Genomic DNA, 14,298 nt, shown 5'->3' on the forward strand with positions numbered 1-14,298 from the left:
ATTTTCCTCATTTGACCCAATAATGTCATTAGCATTTTACTCCCATATGGGATCTAGTCTAGCATCATTTCCTGCATTTCATTTGTATATCTTTTTAGTATTCTTTCATCTACAGCAGTTTTTTAATCTTTTTTGTATTTAATGACACTAATATATATGAAGAATACAGCTCTCTCCTTTGTTCCCTTTTTAAATAGAAGTTCTCATTGGGGAACTTTACTTGTGATCAGATTTGGATTTCTGCAATCTGGATTGGAATATGATATAGGTGATATTTTGTCCTTATATATCGCTTCTGAGGCATACATTGTGCTTCACCTCAATCGTGATATTATTTTCATTACTCCATCAAGATGTTTTCTGATTACTGTTTTTTGATGACCATATAGTAATCAGATTACTTCAGTAAATAATCTTTAGGGAAACCTGTAAATACCCTGCTCATTGAAATTTCTCCCCACAGATTTAGCATCCATTGGTGATACTTACTTGGGTTAATTTTATTATTATTATTTTTTTAAATAGAGGCATGTTTTTATTTATTTATTTGTTTGTTTGTTTGTTTGTTTATACATGCACTGGGTACAGTCAGAAGCGCGGGAGGGTGAGAGAATTCACCAGAGCCAGAGCGGGGAGCAGAGCAGGCAGAAGGACCGAAGTACACTGCTGAGGGGAGCAGCCAGAGCGGGGAGCAGAGCAGGCAGAAGGACCGAAGTACACTGCTAAGGGGAGCAGCGGGGGGCAGGAGAGGTCTGCGCGCCATGCGGGACCCTCCTCCGGTGGCCGGGGAGCAGCCGGGGATCGAACCGGCGCAGCAGAGGCTGCGGGCAGCTTCGCAACCCAGCGCTCAACCGCTGCGCCACCGGGGAAGCCCTTACTTGGGTTAATTTTAGCACTCCTTCCACATTTATTTCAGGGATCAAGAATTCCTCTATAAGCAAGACTTAAAGATTTTTGATCAGCATGTAAATTTATACAAGTTTTTAAAAGAGCAATTGGGTAATTTTTATCCTACCTATCTTGTTTGAGTTTGTACACAAAGACCTGTGCACAGAAACATTCATTGCATTATTCTAGTAGCTGAACTCCAAAAATTACCTTAATAGCCATCATTAAATAATGCTGTATTTATACATGATGAGTGTTGTGCAACCTTAAAAAGGAAGGTGGTAGGTTTATGTGCACCGATTAGATCTCAAAAGTAAGTCAAGTAGAAAAATATGTATGACTTGTTGCTGTTTTTGTTTTTTAAAAGGGAGAGACAGGCAGTTAAATCTTCATGCACAACAAGATAACTTGAGTATTGAGAGTCAGGGTATATATCTGTTTGGATTCTTGGAATTTTTATTATAGGCCAGTATTTTATTTTTAAAGTAAAAATTTATTTCAATAATAGAAGTAATTATCAAAATTCTGTATTTTCTGGGTAAAGGACATTAAAAAATAGGTGAAATCTTAAACAGATGGACTAATAGAGAAAAAAACTAACAGAAAATGCTATCTCATTGTGTATTGCTTATCTCCCCCCCCCCCCCCCCGACTTTTTATTATTCAGCTGGTTTTGAATATGTTATTCTCTTCCATTATCCCATGCTTCTGCACAGGATGTTCCTTCTGGCTCTGAGGCCTTTTCTTCTTGCCCTTTTAGGGCAGTCTTATTTATCTTTAAACTTGGATCTCATTCTCTTGACGTGCCCAGAAAGATGTTGTTTTTTTTCCCTTGCCATTCTTTAGGACTTTATTTGTTACATCTGTGGTCATACATGCTGATTTACATAAAACAGTCTTTTGTAATATTTAGTAACGTTCTCCTTTATTCTTAATAATGTACAGTACCAGTTTGAATTATTCAAACACATCTCTTGTCAGTTCTTTGAATATGGATGTAATGTTTGGAGGTAATGCTTCATTTTGTGAACATGAAATGACAGATGTAAAAATCTAAGAACCTGGGATGGTGGAACTGAAAGATGATGACTTCTAATCATTATTTGACATGAGATAAGTCTGCATCACTTAAGTCCTATAGTTGGATTTTTCTCTTACTTGCAACTGAACATAGAAATATGTTTATATAAAACTAAGTGAAATGGTGAAAGAAAGAAATGCTGTTATCTACTTGGTGTGTATCTTTCCAACTTTTTCTATAATTTGTACATATAAAAAATTTTTTTTCTTACATCATTGTTCAATTTTGAACAACATTTAATTTCTCCCCTCAAGTGTAGTTCCCATAATTCTCCCACTATCATAGCACTCATGAACTATCATTATAGTCCCTTGTGCTCTTCCCTCCTTTATTTTAATCCCTCTCTCTCCCTCTCCCCTACTGTGTGCCTCAGATCTAAGATCAGCTTGCAAGTTTTATCTTTTTCCTGACCCTTTGTTGAGTTTCTCTCTATTCCACATATAAAGTGAAACCATCCAGTATTTCTCTTTTTCCTTCTGACTTCACTTAGTATAATCCCTTCCAACTCCATCTATGTTGCTTCAAATGGCATGAGTTTATCTTTTTTGATTGCTGAGTAGTATTCCATTGTGTACACATTTTTTTAACTTGATGGAAGTATCAATATATAAACTATAGGGTTGTTGTAAAAGTCATGACATATTTTTTCTTTGTTGCATCATGACTTTTCCGACAACCCAATATTTGCAACTTGCTTTTTCTTATGTAGAACAGGGAATAGATTTGTTTTACCAATACGTATAGGTATATCTACCTTGTTTTTATTGACTGCATAGCATTGTGTTACAAGTACAGGTTTTAAATATTTCTAGCAAGAGTTATCAAAGGATGCTAAATATAACTAGACCAAAGCATGATACTCAAGATTTGTACCTAACATCGGTGTATCGCCCCATAAGATAATTTTTTAATTATAAAGGGAGACAAGGATAAGTTTACAGTGGAAAAACTTGGCTAACACCATTTTAACCAATTAACCAGAATTAACATCACCAGTAATAGAAAAAGTTGTCATGTTCCTCCATGTGCAATGCTTTAAAAACACAAAATCAGGGCCTTCCTGGTGGCGCAAGGGGTTAAGCATTTCACTATAAAGCAATCCACAGCCTCTGCAGCACGAGTTCAATCCCCAGCCGGCCAGATTGCTACCCATATGAGTAGCTCTCCTGTGTTGCCTGCTGCTCCCCTCAGTAGTGTGTTCAGTCCGTCTGCCTGTTCAGTTCCCCACTCTGTCTCTGATGAGTCCTCTCACCCCCCACATCTTTTGCCTGTACCCCAGCTGTTGTATGCATAAATAAATCTTTAAAAAAAAAAAACCACAAAATTATTTCTGTGGTATTCATATCAAATATGACAAGCTGAATTTGATCTGGTAAAAACAAGGCAAACCCATTCTGAGCAGCATACACAAAATGACTTTGACTTGTACTATTCCAAAATGTCAGGGCATGAAAGACAGAGAAAAGATCCAAAGATACATGAGTTTCCTGATTTGATAATTGCTCAATGGTTATGTATGTATTTAAAGATAAAGAGACAACTTTATCTCTGCAACTTAATTTCAAAAGTTTAAAAAAAAATAAGGAATTATAATGTAATGTAACATGTTATCAGATAGGGAATATGAGTGAAGGGAATGTGGGATTTATTTTCACTTTTAAATCTGAAAATTTTTTTTTTTTAAGATTTAGTCATACAAGAACCGGGATACAAGCCAGATGTGGGGAAGGGTGACAGGATTCACCAGAGACAGAGCGGGCATCAGAACAGGCAGACTGACAAAATACACTGCTGAGGGGAGCAGCGGGCAAATCAGGAGAGGTCTGCCATGTCATGTGGGCATCTCCATGGCCAGCGGGGATCGAACCAGCACTGCAGAGGCTGCGGACAGCTTCACAGCTCTGTGCTCAATCACCTGTGCCACCAGGGAGGCCCTAAATCTGAAATTTTTTCAAAATGAAACTATGAGACCTAGGTTTGTGCTTTGACTCTTGTTACTGGCTTAGTGGTTTGGGGGAACTTAAACTTTCTTTGCCTTAGTTTCTAATTTTTATTTTATTTTAAAAAGATTGATTTATTTATGCATACAAGAACTGGGGTTTAGGCCAGAGATGCAGAGGGGGTTGTTGAGAGGATTCACCAGAGACAGAGTGGGGAACAGAACAGGCAGATTGATGGAAATACACTGCCGAGGAGAGCAGCAGGCGAGTCAGAAGAGGTCAGCTCACTGGTTGGGGGTCGAACTCTTGCTGCAGTGGCTGCCAATAGCTTCATAGTGCTGTGGCTAAACCCCTTGTACCACCAGGGAGGCCCATTTCCTAATTTTTTTTTTAAAAGATTTATTTATTTATACAAGAACTGGGGTACAGTCAGAGGCACGGGAAGGTGAGAGAATTCACCAGTGACAGAACGGGGAGCAGAACAGGCAGGCGGACCGAAGACACTGCTGAGGGGAGCAACGGGCGAGGCAGGAGTGGTCTGCCACGCTATGCAGGATTCTTCCTGGCCGGCCGGGAATCGGACCCGCGCCGCAGAGGCTGTGGACAGCTTCACAGCGCTGTACTCAACCCGCTGCGCCACTGGGGAGGCCCCAAGTTCCTAATTTTTAAAATGTAGTTTATAATGTCTATTTCAGAGCTAGGCTAAAGGTAGTCTTAGAAGTGAGAGATGGTGGTGATTAGAGACAGCTGTGAAATGAGAAGTGGTTAGAAATAGAAACTTTTCTGATAAATTGATATGGGCTATGGGAAAAAAACAGGACTTAAAGTACAGGTTTTCAGCTTGAGTAGCTGGATAAATAGAGGTGCCATTTAGCCAAGTCGTAAATACTAAGATAATTCCTTTTTTAGACATACAAAAATTGAGAATTGTTTGATGTCCAAGTAGAGATAAAATATAAACATTGCCAAGAGGATAAACTTACAGTTCTGTAACATAATATGAGATTTTTTAAAAGACCCTATCCTGTCAGTTATGTTATGCATAACACAACTAAGTGAAATCTTTCAGACCAAGGACAGTTTATTTGTTTTTTCTGTTTGTAGGATGCAGCACCTGATATGAATTGTATACTCACTGATCTTTTTAAATTAAGTTTCTAGAGATTTTGCTATAGTTTGGGCCACTGCTGTAAATAACATACTCCATTATGTTAGACTTCTATAGGCATATTTAGAAGAATTGTAATATGACAGAAACACTCCTTTTATAGCTAGTTCTGACTTAATAAAATGATACAGATGCTATTAAATTCAGCAGTGTTTTTAGAAGTTGGAATCCACACGAGTTTTTTTCTTTACAATGGGGCTAAAGTGGAAATGTGGTTTTTTCATCACTTTGAGTAATTGTATTTGAGAATTAGCCTTGTCACTTAACAGTAGGTATTAAATAATTTTTGAAGAGTTTTGTCTAGATCTTGATGCTTTATTATCAGACTGTAATTACTCTATGCTTACTATTCATTTGTGAATGTGAGAATAGTCTGTAAGTGGGAGTTAACTACTTTGTGATGTTTCATAAGTATTAGCCTTATTTTACAGATGAACGTATGAAAGGAAGTATATTTAAATTGCCTAAAGATCAACAATTAAGGACAGAGACAACATTAGAATATGATGTTCTAAAGATATGCCTATAATGAAATTTTGGATGTATGAGAGCAATATTTTAGACAAACAGGATGATTCTGTTGTTTTCTGACTAGCAAATAGTGATTTTGTAAGAAGTATAACAAAAAGTTTTCCTACTATTCAAGAGTTTAATTATTCCTTTTCTGTATAGGAAGATTTTCAGTCAATGACTTACGGATTTAAAATGGCAAACAGTGTGACAGATCTTCGAGTTACAGGTAAAACCATTTAGATAGATAATTCACACGTTTTGTGTTTAGATTTCTTTTTTTTAATTCATTGTTTCTCTTTATAGGCATGCTAAAAGATGTGGAAGATGACATGCAAAGAAGAGTAAAGGTATGTATATTTTTTTTTCTTCAGTATGGAATTATTTTTTTCTTCTAAATATCAAGTTAACTTTAGCTAATTGCAAATGGGTAGTATGGGTAGGACAGTCAACTTCCTTTAGATATGCTGTCTTTTTTTAATGAAGACTGTTAGAGGCGTTTTTGTGAATTAACATCACTTTTACATATTAAAATTTAGCCATATTTCTGAATTATTTTCCATATTTTGAATTTCGGTATGCTATTTTAAGAATAGCGTAATGTTCTTAAGAGTCTTAAGTTACTCACATGATAAGGATTATCTTCTTCACCTTTGTATAACACAGAAGAATCCAGTAGATGGTGGTATCACAGATCTAGTGAAAGCCTATGAATCACATCCTTCAGCCAAATGACCTTGGTCATTGGTTCTCATAGAGCTTAAAAAGAAAAAAATATTTTTCTATTTTTTAACACTTATAGCAGCATGGTTATAATAATTATACGTTATTATTTGATATTTACAGTTCTTTAGTGAATTAGGCAATTAGGTGTACAAAATGCCCAGGTTTTAGATAAGAGTTAGGAAACCTGAGTTTAAGGATATACCACTAGTAGTGGCAGCTCCAGGACAGATCTTCCACCAAATTGCTCCTACGGACCTGTAAAAATAATCAACATGCATTACTCTTGTACTAGCAATATGTTTTGCATTTGAGTTTAGAACTGATCAGTATTTACCATGCAACTTTGTGATGATATTTTATAAAAGTTACTGTTTTTTTCTAACAGTTTTGAAAGCATCAGCAATCTCAATAGATTGTTTTAAAAGAATGACGTCCTGTGAGCTAGGTGTTTTTATGTTACTTCATTGTTTTTGCTATTTTTAACCCTTTGCACTCCGATGTCCCCTCTCAGGGGACATCGGAATTCTAGCATATCACTCGGATGTCCCCTCTCAGGGGACATTGCAATTTATTAGTGATTACGGGGAATTGAGTTATTTCAACCAACTTTTTGAGACATGCATGTTTCCCTGAAGTTTTATCTTGAAATGGCACAAGAAATTAAATCAAAATATCGTAAAATTACTAAGATATATACAAGAAATGTCAGCGGGTTTTGTGTCGGAAGAGAATGTGAGAAGCGTGCTCACGATGGTCCGAGCACTTTGCAACGCCACTTGAAAAGAGCGATAAGGGGAGTTTGTAGAAGAAAGGTCGGTTTTCGAACATAGCGTGCACTGTATAGTGAGATATATAATTACAAATAAACAAGTCTACATCTGGAGGAAAAGATTTTCAAAGCTGAGCTCGTTTTGGTTTGAAGCTTCGAGCAGTGCACATAGATCTAACGAGGAGAAAATAGGAAAAGTGATTCTTTTCTTAGTGAATAAATTGTTTGGTGAAAGCTATTTTGGTAAATATCATCTTGTCAGTTAGTAATAACAATTAGAAATTTTCAACCAATGCATTTATTCATATTTTTTATTAGAACAATGGCAAAGTGTCCAACCACGAATGAGTCTCATGACACAAGTAGTAGTGAAGATGAGCTCCAGATAGACCTCTATACAGACATGTCAAACATGTACTAATCAGCCTGCAATGCATATTGGGGAGTGTTACAAAACTTATCATACTGTACAAAATTATAAACAATAAAATATTGGGTTTTTTTGCAAATATACATTCCTCGATGTCACCCAATTCATAAAAGTCCAATATCATTATAATACGTTACTTGGTTCCAAAATTATACTAAATAATACGAGAGTCTGTAAATGCACGTTTCCGCCACAAAGTAGCATCGAGTACCTGGTAGCCAATGTCCAGAATGGTTCGGAGTGCAAAGGGTTAATACCTTTTCCTTTGGAATGATCTTTATGATTTACATCACAGTGCACTTTCTGTATATATTATTTATAGGAGGAAAAGAAATATACTAAATACAGCTTTTTTCTGCCAAATTCTTTTCTTTCTTTTTTTAAAGTTTTTTTTTATTTATACCAGAGCAAAAGTACAGGCCAGATATGTGGGAGGGTGAGAGAATTCACCCGAGACAGTGGGGAACAGAACAGGCAGACTGACAGAAATACACTGCTGAGGGGAACAGTGGGTGAGACAGGAGAGGTCTGCCATGCCATGTGGGTATCTCCCCAGCTGGCCAGGATCGAACCCACACTGCAGAGGCTGTGGACAGCTTCACAGTGCTGTGCTCAACTGCCTGCGCCTCCAGGGATGTCCCCAAATGCTTTTCTTAAAAAAGCAGATTTGATAATCAATTTTAGTGTACTTTACCTTGTATATTTATCATCTAATATGTCTAAGGTTTGTGTTTGTTTTAAATCACTTTTTTTTTTTTTTCCTAAAGAGTACTCGAAGTCGACAAGGAGAAGAAAGAGATCCAGAAGTTGAACTGGAAGTAATTGAACTTATTTTCTGGTAGATAATATCAGAGAAGTCTACCTCTTAATGTTGTAATTTTATGAACTGCATTATAATTTATGGAAGCTCTTTTTAAGGTATTTCTTTAAAAATTGGACATTGCAAGGGATTTTTATTTCCCTTGTATTTATTTTGATAGAATGATCAATACATAGTTTCAGAGTTCTTCATTATTCCTCTGAGGTAGAAAGGAAAAATGACTTTCTCCTGATAACACATCAGAGTTTGTCAAAATTTAAGAACTTGCACAGTATCAAAAATTGCCAATCCTTCCTTGAGATCCTAAGTTTTCTGGCTCTGCTTTTTGTGACTGGCTCTGCTTAGTGTGGCTTTAGATGTAGGGAAAAACCAGTCCTGATGATACAGCCTTTTATATTTTCATTTCAGTACAATAGGTCAATTTTGTTTTGTTTTTGCAGCTCATTTTCAGCTATTTAACAGACTAAGTGGAGGTGTTTGTAATGTAATAAGTTGTTAGCATTGAGATTTAGAACTTTTGAGATAATTCCTTTGACAGATATTGCATTTTTTTAAAAGATTTATTTATTTATTTATGATTACAAGAACTGGGCTACAGGCCAGAGGTGTGGGAGGTGAGAGGATTCACCAGAGACAGAGCAGGGAACAGAATAGACAGATTGAAGTACACTGCTGGGGGGAGCAGTGGGCGAGTCAGGAGAGGTCTGCTGCGCCATGTGGGTTGCTCCCTGGCCAGGGATCGAACTCACGCTTCAGAGGCTGTGGACAGCTTCACAGCGCTGCGCTCAACCCCTTGTGCCACCAGGGAGACCCAATATTGCATCTTTTAACTTCTAGTCTTTTTTTTTTTCTTTTAAGCATCAACAGTGTTTAGCAGTGTTCAGCAGAGTGAAATTTACTCGAGTGTTACTGACAGTGCTTATAGCCTTTACTAAGAAAGAGGTAAGGGCATTTACTGTTAATTTGTCGTTTCAGTGTTTTGCTTTGTTAGAAAGCTTTCTTGAAGTAGTTCTGCTACTTTTTTAATGTCTCTAATTGCACATACAGAGCACTCAGCATTTGGTATATTTGCATTAGAGTAGCTTTGATGATTTTCTAAAAAGTCATGAATTTTACCTTTTGCTCCAAAATAACATACCTGTCTCTTGATATAAAATAGTATTTTATATTGCTTTTTAATGGATAAAGTAACAAAAGCTGGAATTCATGTGTGTAGTCTTACTTTGTGGATTACAGAGAAGAAAGTGAAAAATGAGAATTCTTTCATTCAGTTAAATAGTTAACTGTTGCATTTGTGTAGAACCAAATGTAAACCCTAGATAATGAGTATTTTTTCTCTTGTGTGTATTTGCAGTAACTTAAGACAATTACAGACTAATTTATGATTAAAGACCCAACCTTTATTATTGTCTTAACTTCTGTAATTCTATTTTTTGTGTTTTCTCTTTTTTACCTTGAGTGACACAGTAGAAATATTAAAATTTTTCAGTTGAAAATTTCTGGTTTTTGATTTTTTTTAAATATAAGAATTTTTTTAACATAACTAAATAAGAAATGTTTCCCTTTTTTTAAACAACTTCTACAAGAAATAGATGTAAAAAAAAATAATATCCTAATAGGATCTGTGCATCCTATATTATGTAAATAGGTTGTGAAAACCAATGTCATTACAATAAACAATTTCATTATTGTTTATAGGATTTTCCTATTTAATGTATATCTTTCAGTGAAAGAATATGTAAGAATGTTTTTGGTGATTTGTTTGCTAGACCAGTGCTGTTGCAGAAGCTCAAAAGTTGATGGTTCAAGCAGCAGATCTTCTTTCTGCCATTCATAATTCATTGCATCATGGCATCCAGGCCCAGAATGATACCACAAAAGGAGGTAATTTTCTGCTTTGCTCTTTTTTTTTTCCTTTTCCTTCTAGAACATATGGTGTTCGGTTCTAAAATTACATAAGTCAGTCTGTCTATACCTTAAAATATTTTACTCTGTAGTTATATAGAGTGTGTTTGTTCCTTTCTTTTAATCTATTTTATATCAAAAAGAGTACTATAGAACCTGAGCATCATCTGTGTCTTACTGTTTGGACATTGAATATTTACCCTGTATGATGCTGATACCTTGATATCAGCAGTATTTTCCTCCTTAATCACCTCTCCATTTACTCCTTTGCAAGATCATCACCTCTGCTACATAGTCTTCTGACTCCACCAGGCAGCCCTAGATATTATTCTGTGACCTGATATCATTCATACGTGCTTCTGTCATTTTATCTTTTTAGTATATCATATTGTTGTTTACACATTTGTCCAAGAGATTTTGACTACTCTAGGCCAGGAACTATCTAATTTGTGTATGTCTGTGGTGCTTGGCATATCATTTGATACTCAGTAGATTTTTGTTATAATATGTGCTTTGAAAGGAATAGTGTGCCTTTGTTGTAAAAATTGAGTGAACATTTTGGATAATGTGTAGCAATTTTGATGACCCTTAGAGCTCCTTAAAATGAGATGACATATGTTAGCTTAATATGGTGATCATTTGGTGGTATATTGAATTGTTGTGTTGTATAACTGAAGTTAATATAATGTTCTATCAGCAACACCTCAGTTTAAAAAAATTCCAGTCTGCTGTTTCAAATACTGTAGTTATGCTGTTGAGACAGAGTACTTCTAATTCCCAGCCCAACTATTAGTATCTTTGTGGCTTTGTACAGGAGATTAAATTTCTTTATCTGTAACATGGGAATAAAAACATATTCTAACTAAAGGAAAAAATAGAGAGATGATATATATATACTCTTTAAATTAGTTTTTCCCAGTGTTGGTCCTGTTCTTCGGAAGGCCAGTTTTTACTGATTCATACTGCTTTCCTTACCCCTAAGGTGTTCCCCTTCCCATGGTTTTTTTCTTTCTTAAACATTAGAGAGTAGAATTGTCCAATAATATCATACTCTTTTTGGAAATCAATAATATCATACTCTTTGTTTCTTATAATATACTGATTTTATTAATTCATTAGCTTTTTTTTTTCCCCCATTTTTCTGGAGGGGAGGAGTGCACACATGAGCTGACTAGCATTCTGTAATCATGGGACATAAAAAAGGGTTTTTATTTGTGGCCAAGCTGTCTAGTATGTGTTCATGAGTGACATATTTGCAAATCTTCAAAAGTTTGAAATTTAAGGCAAGAATACTTTCATAAAAACCACTGTATCATACATTACCTCAAAGTAATTAATTGGATTAGGTGTCAACAAGGTATTAACGTAAAGCATGACTCTCCAGGAAACTGGATTCTGATGATTTCTTTTTGCCTTAACCTAGCAAGTGTGATTGTTCTGATTTATAGCTGAGAATAGTGATCGACCTTTTTGGTTTATAATGCTGAGGATAATAACTGCCATAGGATCATAAGTGGCCTATTTGGTTTATATTCTGCTCACAAGTAAGCTTCAGGAAGATGGTTGCATAATGGTGGCTTGAATAAACTTATTAAATATTGTAGCCTGCAACTAAGCGAGTGAAGTTTGAAATTTAAGATGGTATTCGCCCTGTATCACTTTTCTGTTTAACACCTTTAAACTGCCATAATTATCCCTAGACATAAAGCTAAACAGTTATATAATAAGAAAATGAATGCCTTTACAATGTATGTTCTAAGAAGGAGGATGAGAAAGCAGTAATGTAGATTAGTTTGGTTTTATATTGCTTATTTTGTCCTCTTAATAGTGTTAAAACTCTTGCTAAAGACAAAATGACTGTGTAAAGCTTAAAATCACCGAGCATTCATTATCACTTCTCATTGGGAAGTTATATATTTCTTGGAAATAGTGGGGTAAAAGGAGAAATTTGGAAGATTTAACTTGATCCAGAGAATATATGCTGGCATATTTACTTGATAGATAGGATGTCTTGAAAATACAGAAAGCAGAAGTGGTTTAGGGACCAGAGTGACTTGAGAGTAGCTCATATATAATGAATTTGATTTTTTGATGGGGTCACATGAAGTATTTGGTTCTGGAAAATGAAGAAGAAAGCAAGTTTTGGAGTTATTCTCATATTATTGTCATAATATGGAGTTATTCTCATATTAACTGAAATTAAAGAAGTGGATGTAATTACTTCAGCCTTGCTGGGTTTAGGGCCTGGTGTTAGATCTTTGTTGAAAAAACAAGGGAAGAAGATCCAATGAAGCAAATGTAGCTCTTTGTCTTTGCTTATGCTCATGAATGCTACACTTTCTTTTGTAGAATAACCGATCCTTCAAAATGATGTTTAGATCATCTCTTGCAATGAGACTTTTCATGGTACACTTGTCAAGCATCTTTTAATAGTTATTAATGAAATGAGAAATTTTTCTTGCTTGAAATTACTCTGTATGTGTATTAATTTTCTAATTTCAGTTTCAAAATGACTTGTTAGCCTTTTAAAATAAACTAAAAGATGTCTGATTCAAATTGATAGCTTGAATACTTGTGTTTACCTTCTGAAACCCCAATGAAACATGAAGAGTGGTTATTATTTTTAAATAGGCCTAGTTGACAAAAAGGAAAAGGAGACAATAACAACAAAATCTTAGAAGTTGAAAAATAGGACTTTGTCTCCAGATGACTGAATTCTTTCTGAATTCCTACTCTGCTAATTATCAGAAGATAATCTATTTTCTATTTTGTATTACAAATACCTTGAAGAGTCCCATTTTTAATATACCAGCTACTTCTGAAAATGAAAATTTGTTGATTACATAAGAACTGGTTGAAAATCTTTTCAGAAGCCGAGATTTCCTCTTCCTTTTTTCCTGGGACACATTCCTGAGCCTCAGAAGAATAAAAGTTTGTTCTCTGGAATTGGCCTATAAGTATTAAGGACAGTTCAGTAGAGAAAGAAAAGTTTTTTCAAAAAAAAAAAAAACAAACTTTTCAACAAATGACACTGGTACAATTGAACAACCATGTGCAAAAGAATACAGGTGTACAACCTCACATATGTACAAAAATCAAATCAAACTCCATTACTGACCTAAACGTAAGAACTAAAAATACAAAACTTTTTAATCATGGGCATAAATCTAATAGCTCAATAAAAAGAAAATCAATAAAAAAATGGACAAGAGATCTGAATGGACACTTCTTTAAGTAAGATATAATAATTGCCAAGAATCACATGAAAACATGTGAGCATCATTAACCATTATGGAAATGTAATCAAAAGAAAAGAACCCACTTCGCACTTAAACAGGCCTACCCTACTATCCCAAAATAGAGCATTCCAATTTGGTATGATTTGATATGTTATGTTGGAGATATAGGAATGCTTAAATTTTTTTCCATATGCATTAATGGTAATAAAACCTATGAACTCATACCAAATCATTTTATATGCACTTATGGTGCTACTTCATACATTTCCAGCTTTACCTATAACCCTTCCTTATTTTGAAAATTGAAAAGTCAGAGATAATAGGTAAAGCTGACAGAACATGAAGTAGCACTATAAACTTGTTATTTGACAATATGGGGATAAAATCAAATTAAACAGGTAGGAAAGTAGGAGAGATACTTCTGAGAAGAGAGATGTTTAATAGAAACCTCATTCATCTATTTGACTCTAGTGGCATGCATTTATGACTATGTAAAACTAAATTAAAAATAGCATGGATTGGGCCTCCCTGGTGGCACAGTGGTTGAGCGCTGGGTTGCGGAGCTGCCCGAGGCCTCCCCGGCGCCGGTTCGATCCTCGGCTGCTCCCCGGCCACCAGAGGAGGGTCCCACATGGCGCACAGACCTCCCCTGCCGCCCGCTGCTCCCCTCAGCAGTGTACTTGGGTCCTTCTGCCCGCTCTGCTCCCCACTCTGGCTCTGGTGAATTCTCTCACCTTCCCACGCTTCTGACTGTCCAGTGCTTGTATAAATAAATAAATAAATCTTTAAAAAAAATAGCATGGATTAAAAAGAGGCTAAGAT

At 35.6% G+C, this 14,298-nt stretch overlaps 1 protein-coding gene across 2 annotated transcripts in view; it reads left to right on the forward strand.

Annotated features, from left to right (window-relative positions):
* Positions 1–14,298, forward strand: part of NAA35 (N-alpha-acetyltransferase 35, NatC auxiliary subunit) — a gene marked incomplete at both ends in the record, with an annotated part of 74,424 nt that overhangs the window by 21,520 nt on the left and 38,606 nt on the right. The window contains 5 exons of one of the 2 annotated variants that reach the window (XM_084239185.1): positions 5,750–5,816; positions 5,894–5,937; positions 8,280–8,330; positions 9,191–9,274; positions 10,102–10,216. In XM_084239185.1, coding sequence (XP_084095311.1) covers positions 5,750–5,816; positions 5,894–5,937; positions 8,280–8,330; positions 9,191–9,274; positions 10,102–10,216 — 361 coding nt within the window. The remainder of the gene's footprint in view (positions 1–5,749; positions 5,817–5,893; positions 5,938–8,279; positions 8,331–9,190; positions 9,275–10,101; positions 10,217–14,298) is intronic. The other variant, XM_084239186.1, reaches the window with a different exon arrangement.

This window comes from Talpa europaea (assembly GCF_964194135.1).
Source record: "Talpa europaea genome assembly, chromosome: 7".
In the NCBI taxonomy this organism is placed as follows: Eukaryota; Metazoa; Chordata; class Mammalia; order Eulipotyphla; family Talpidae; genus Talpa; species Talpa europaea.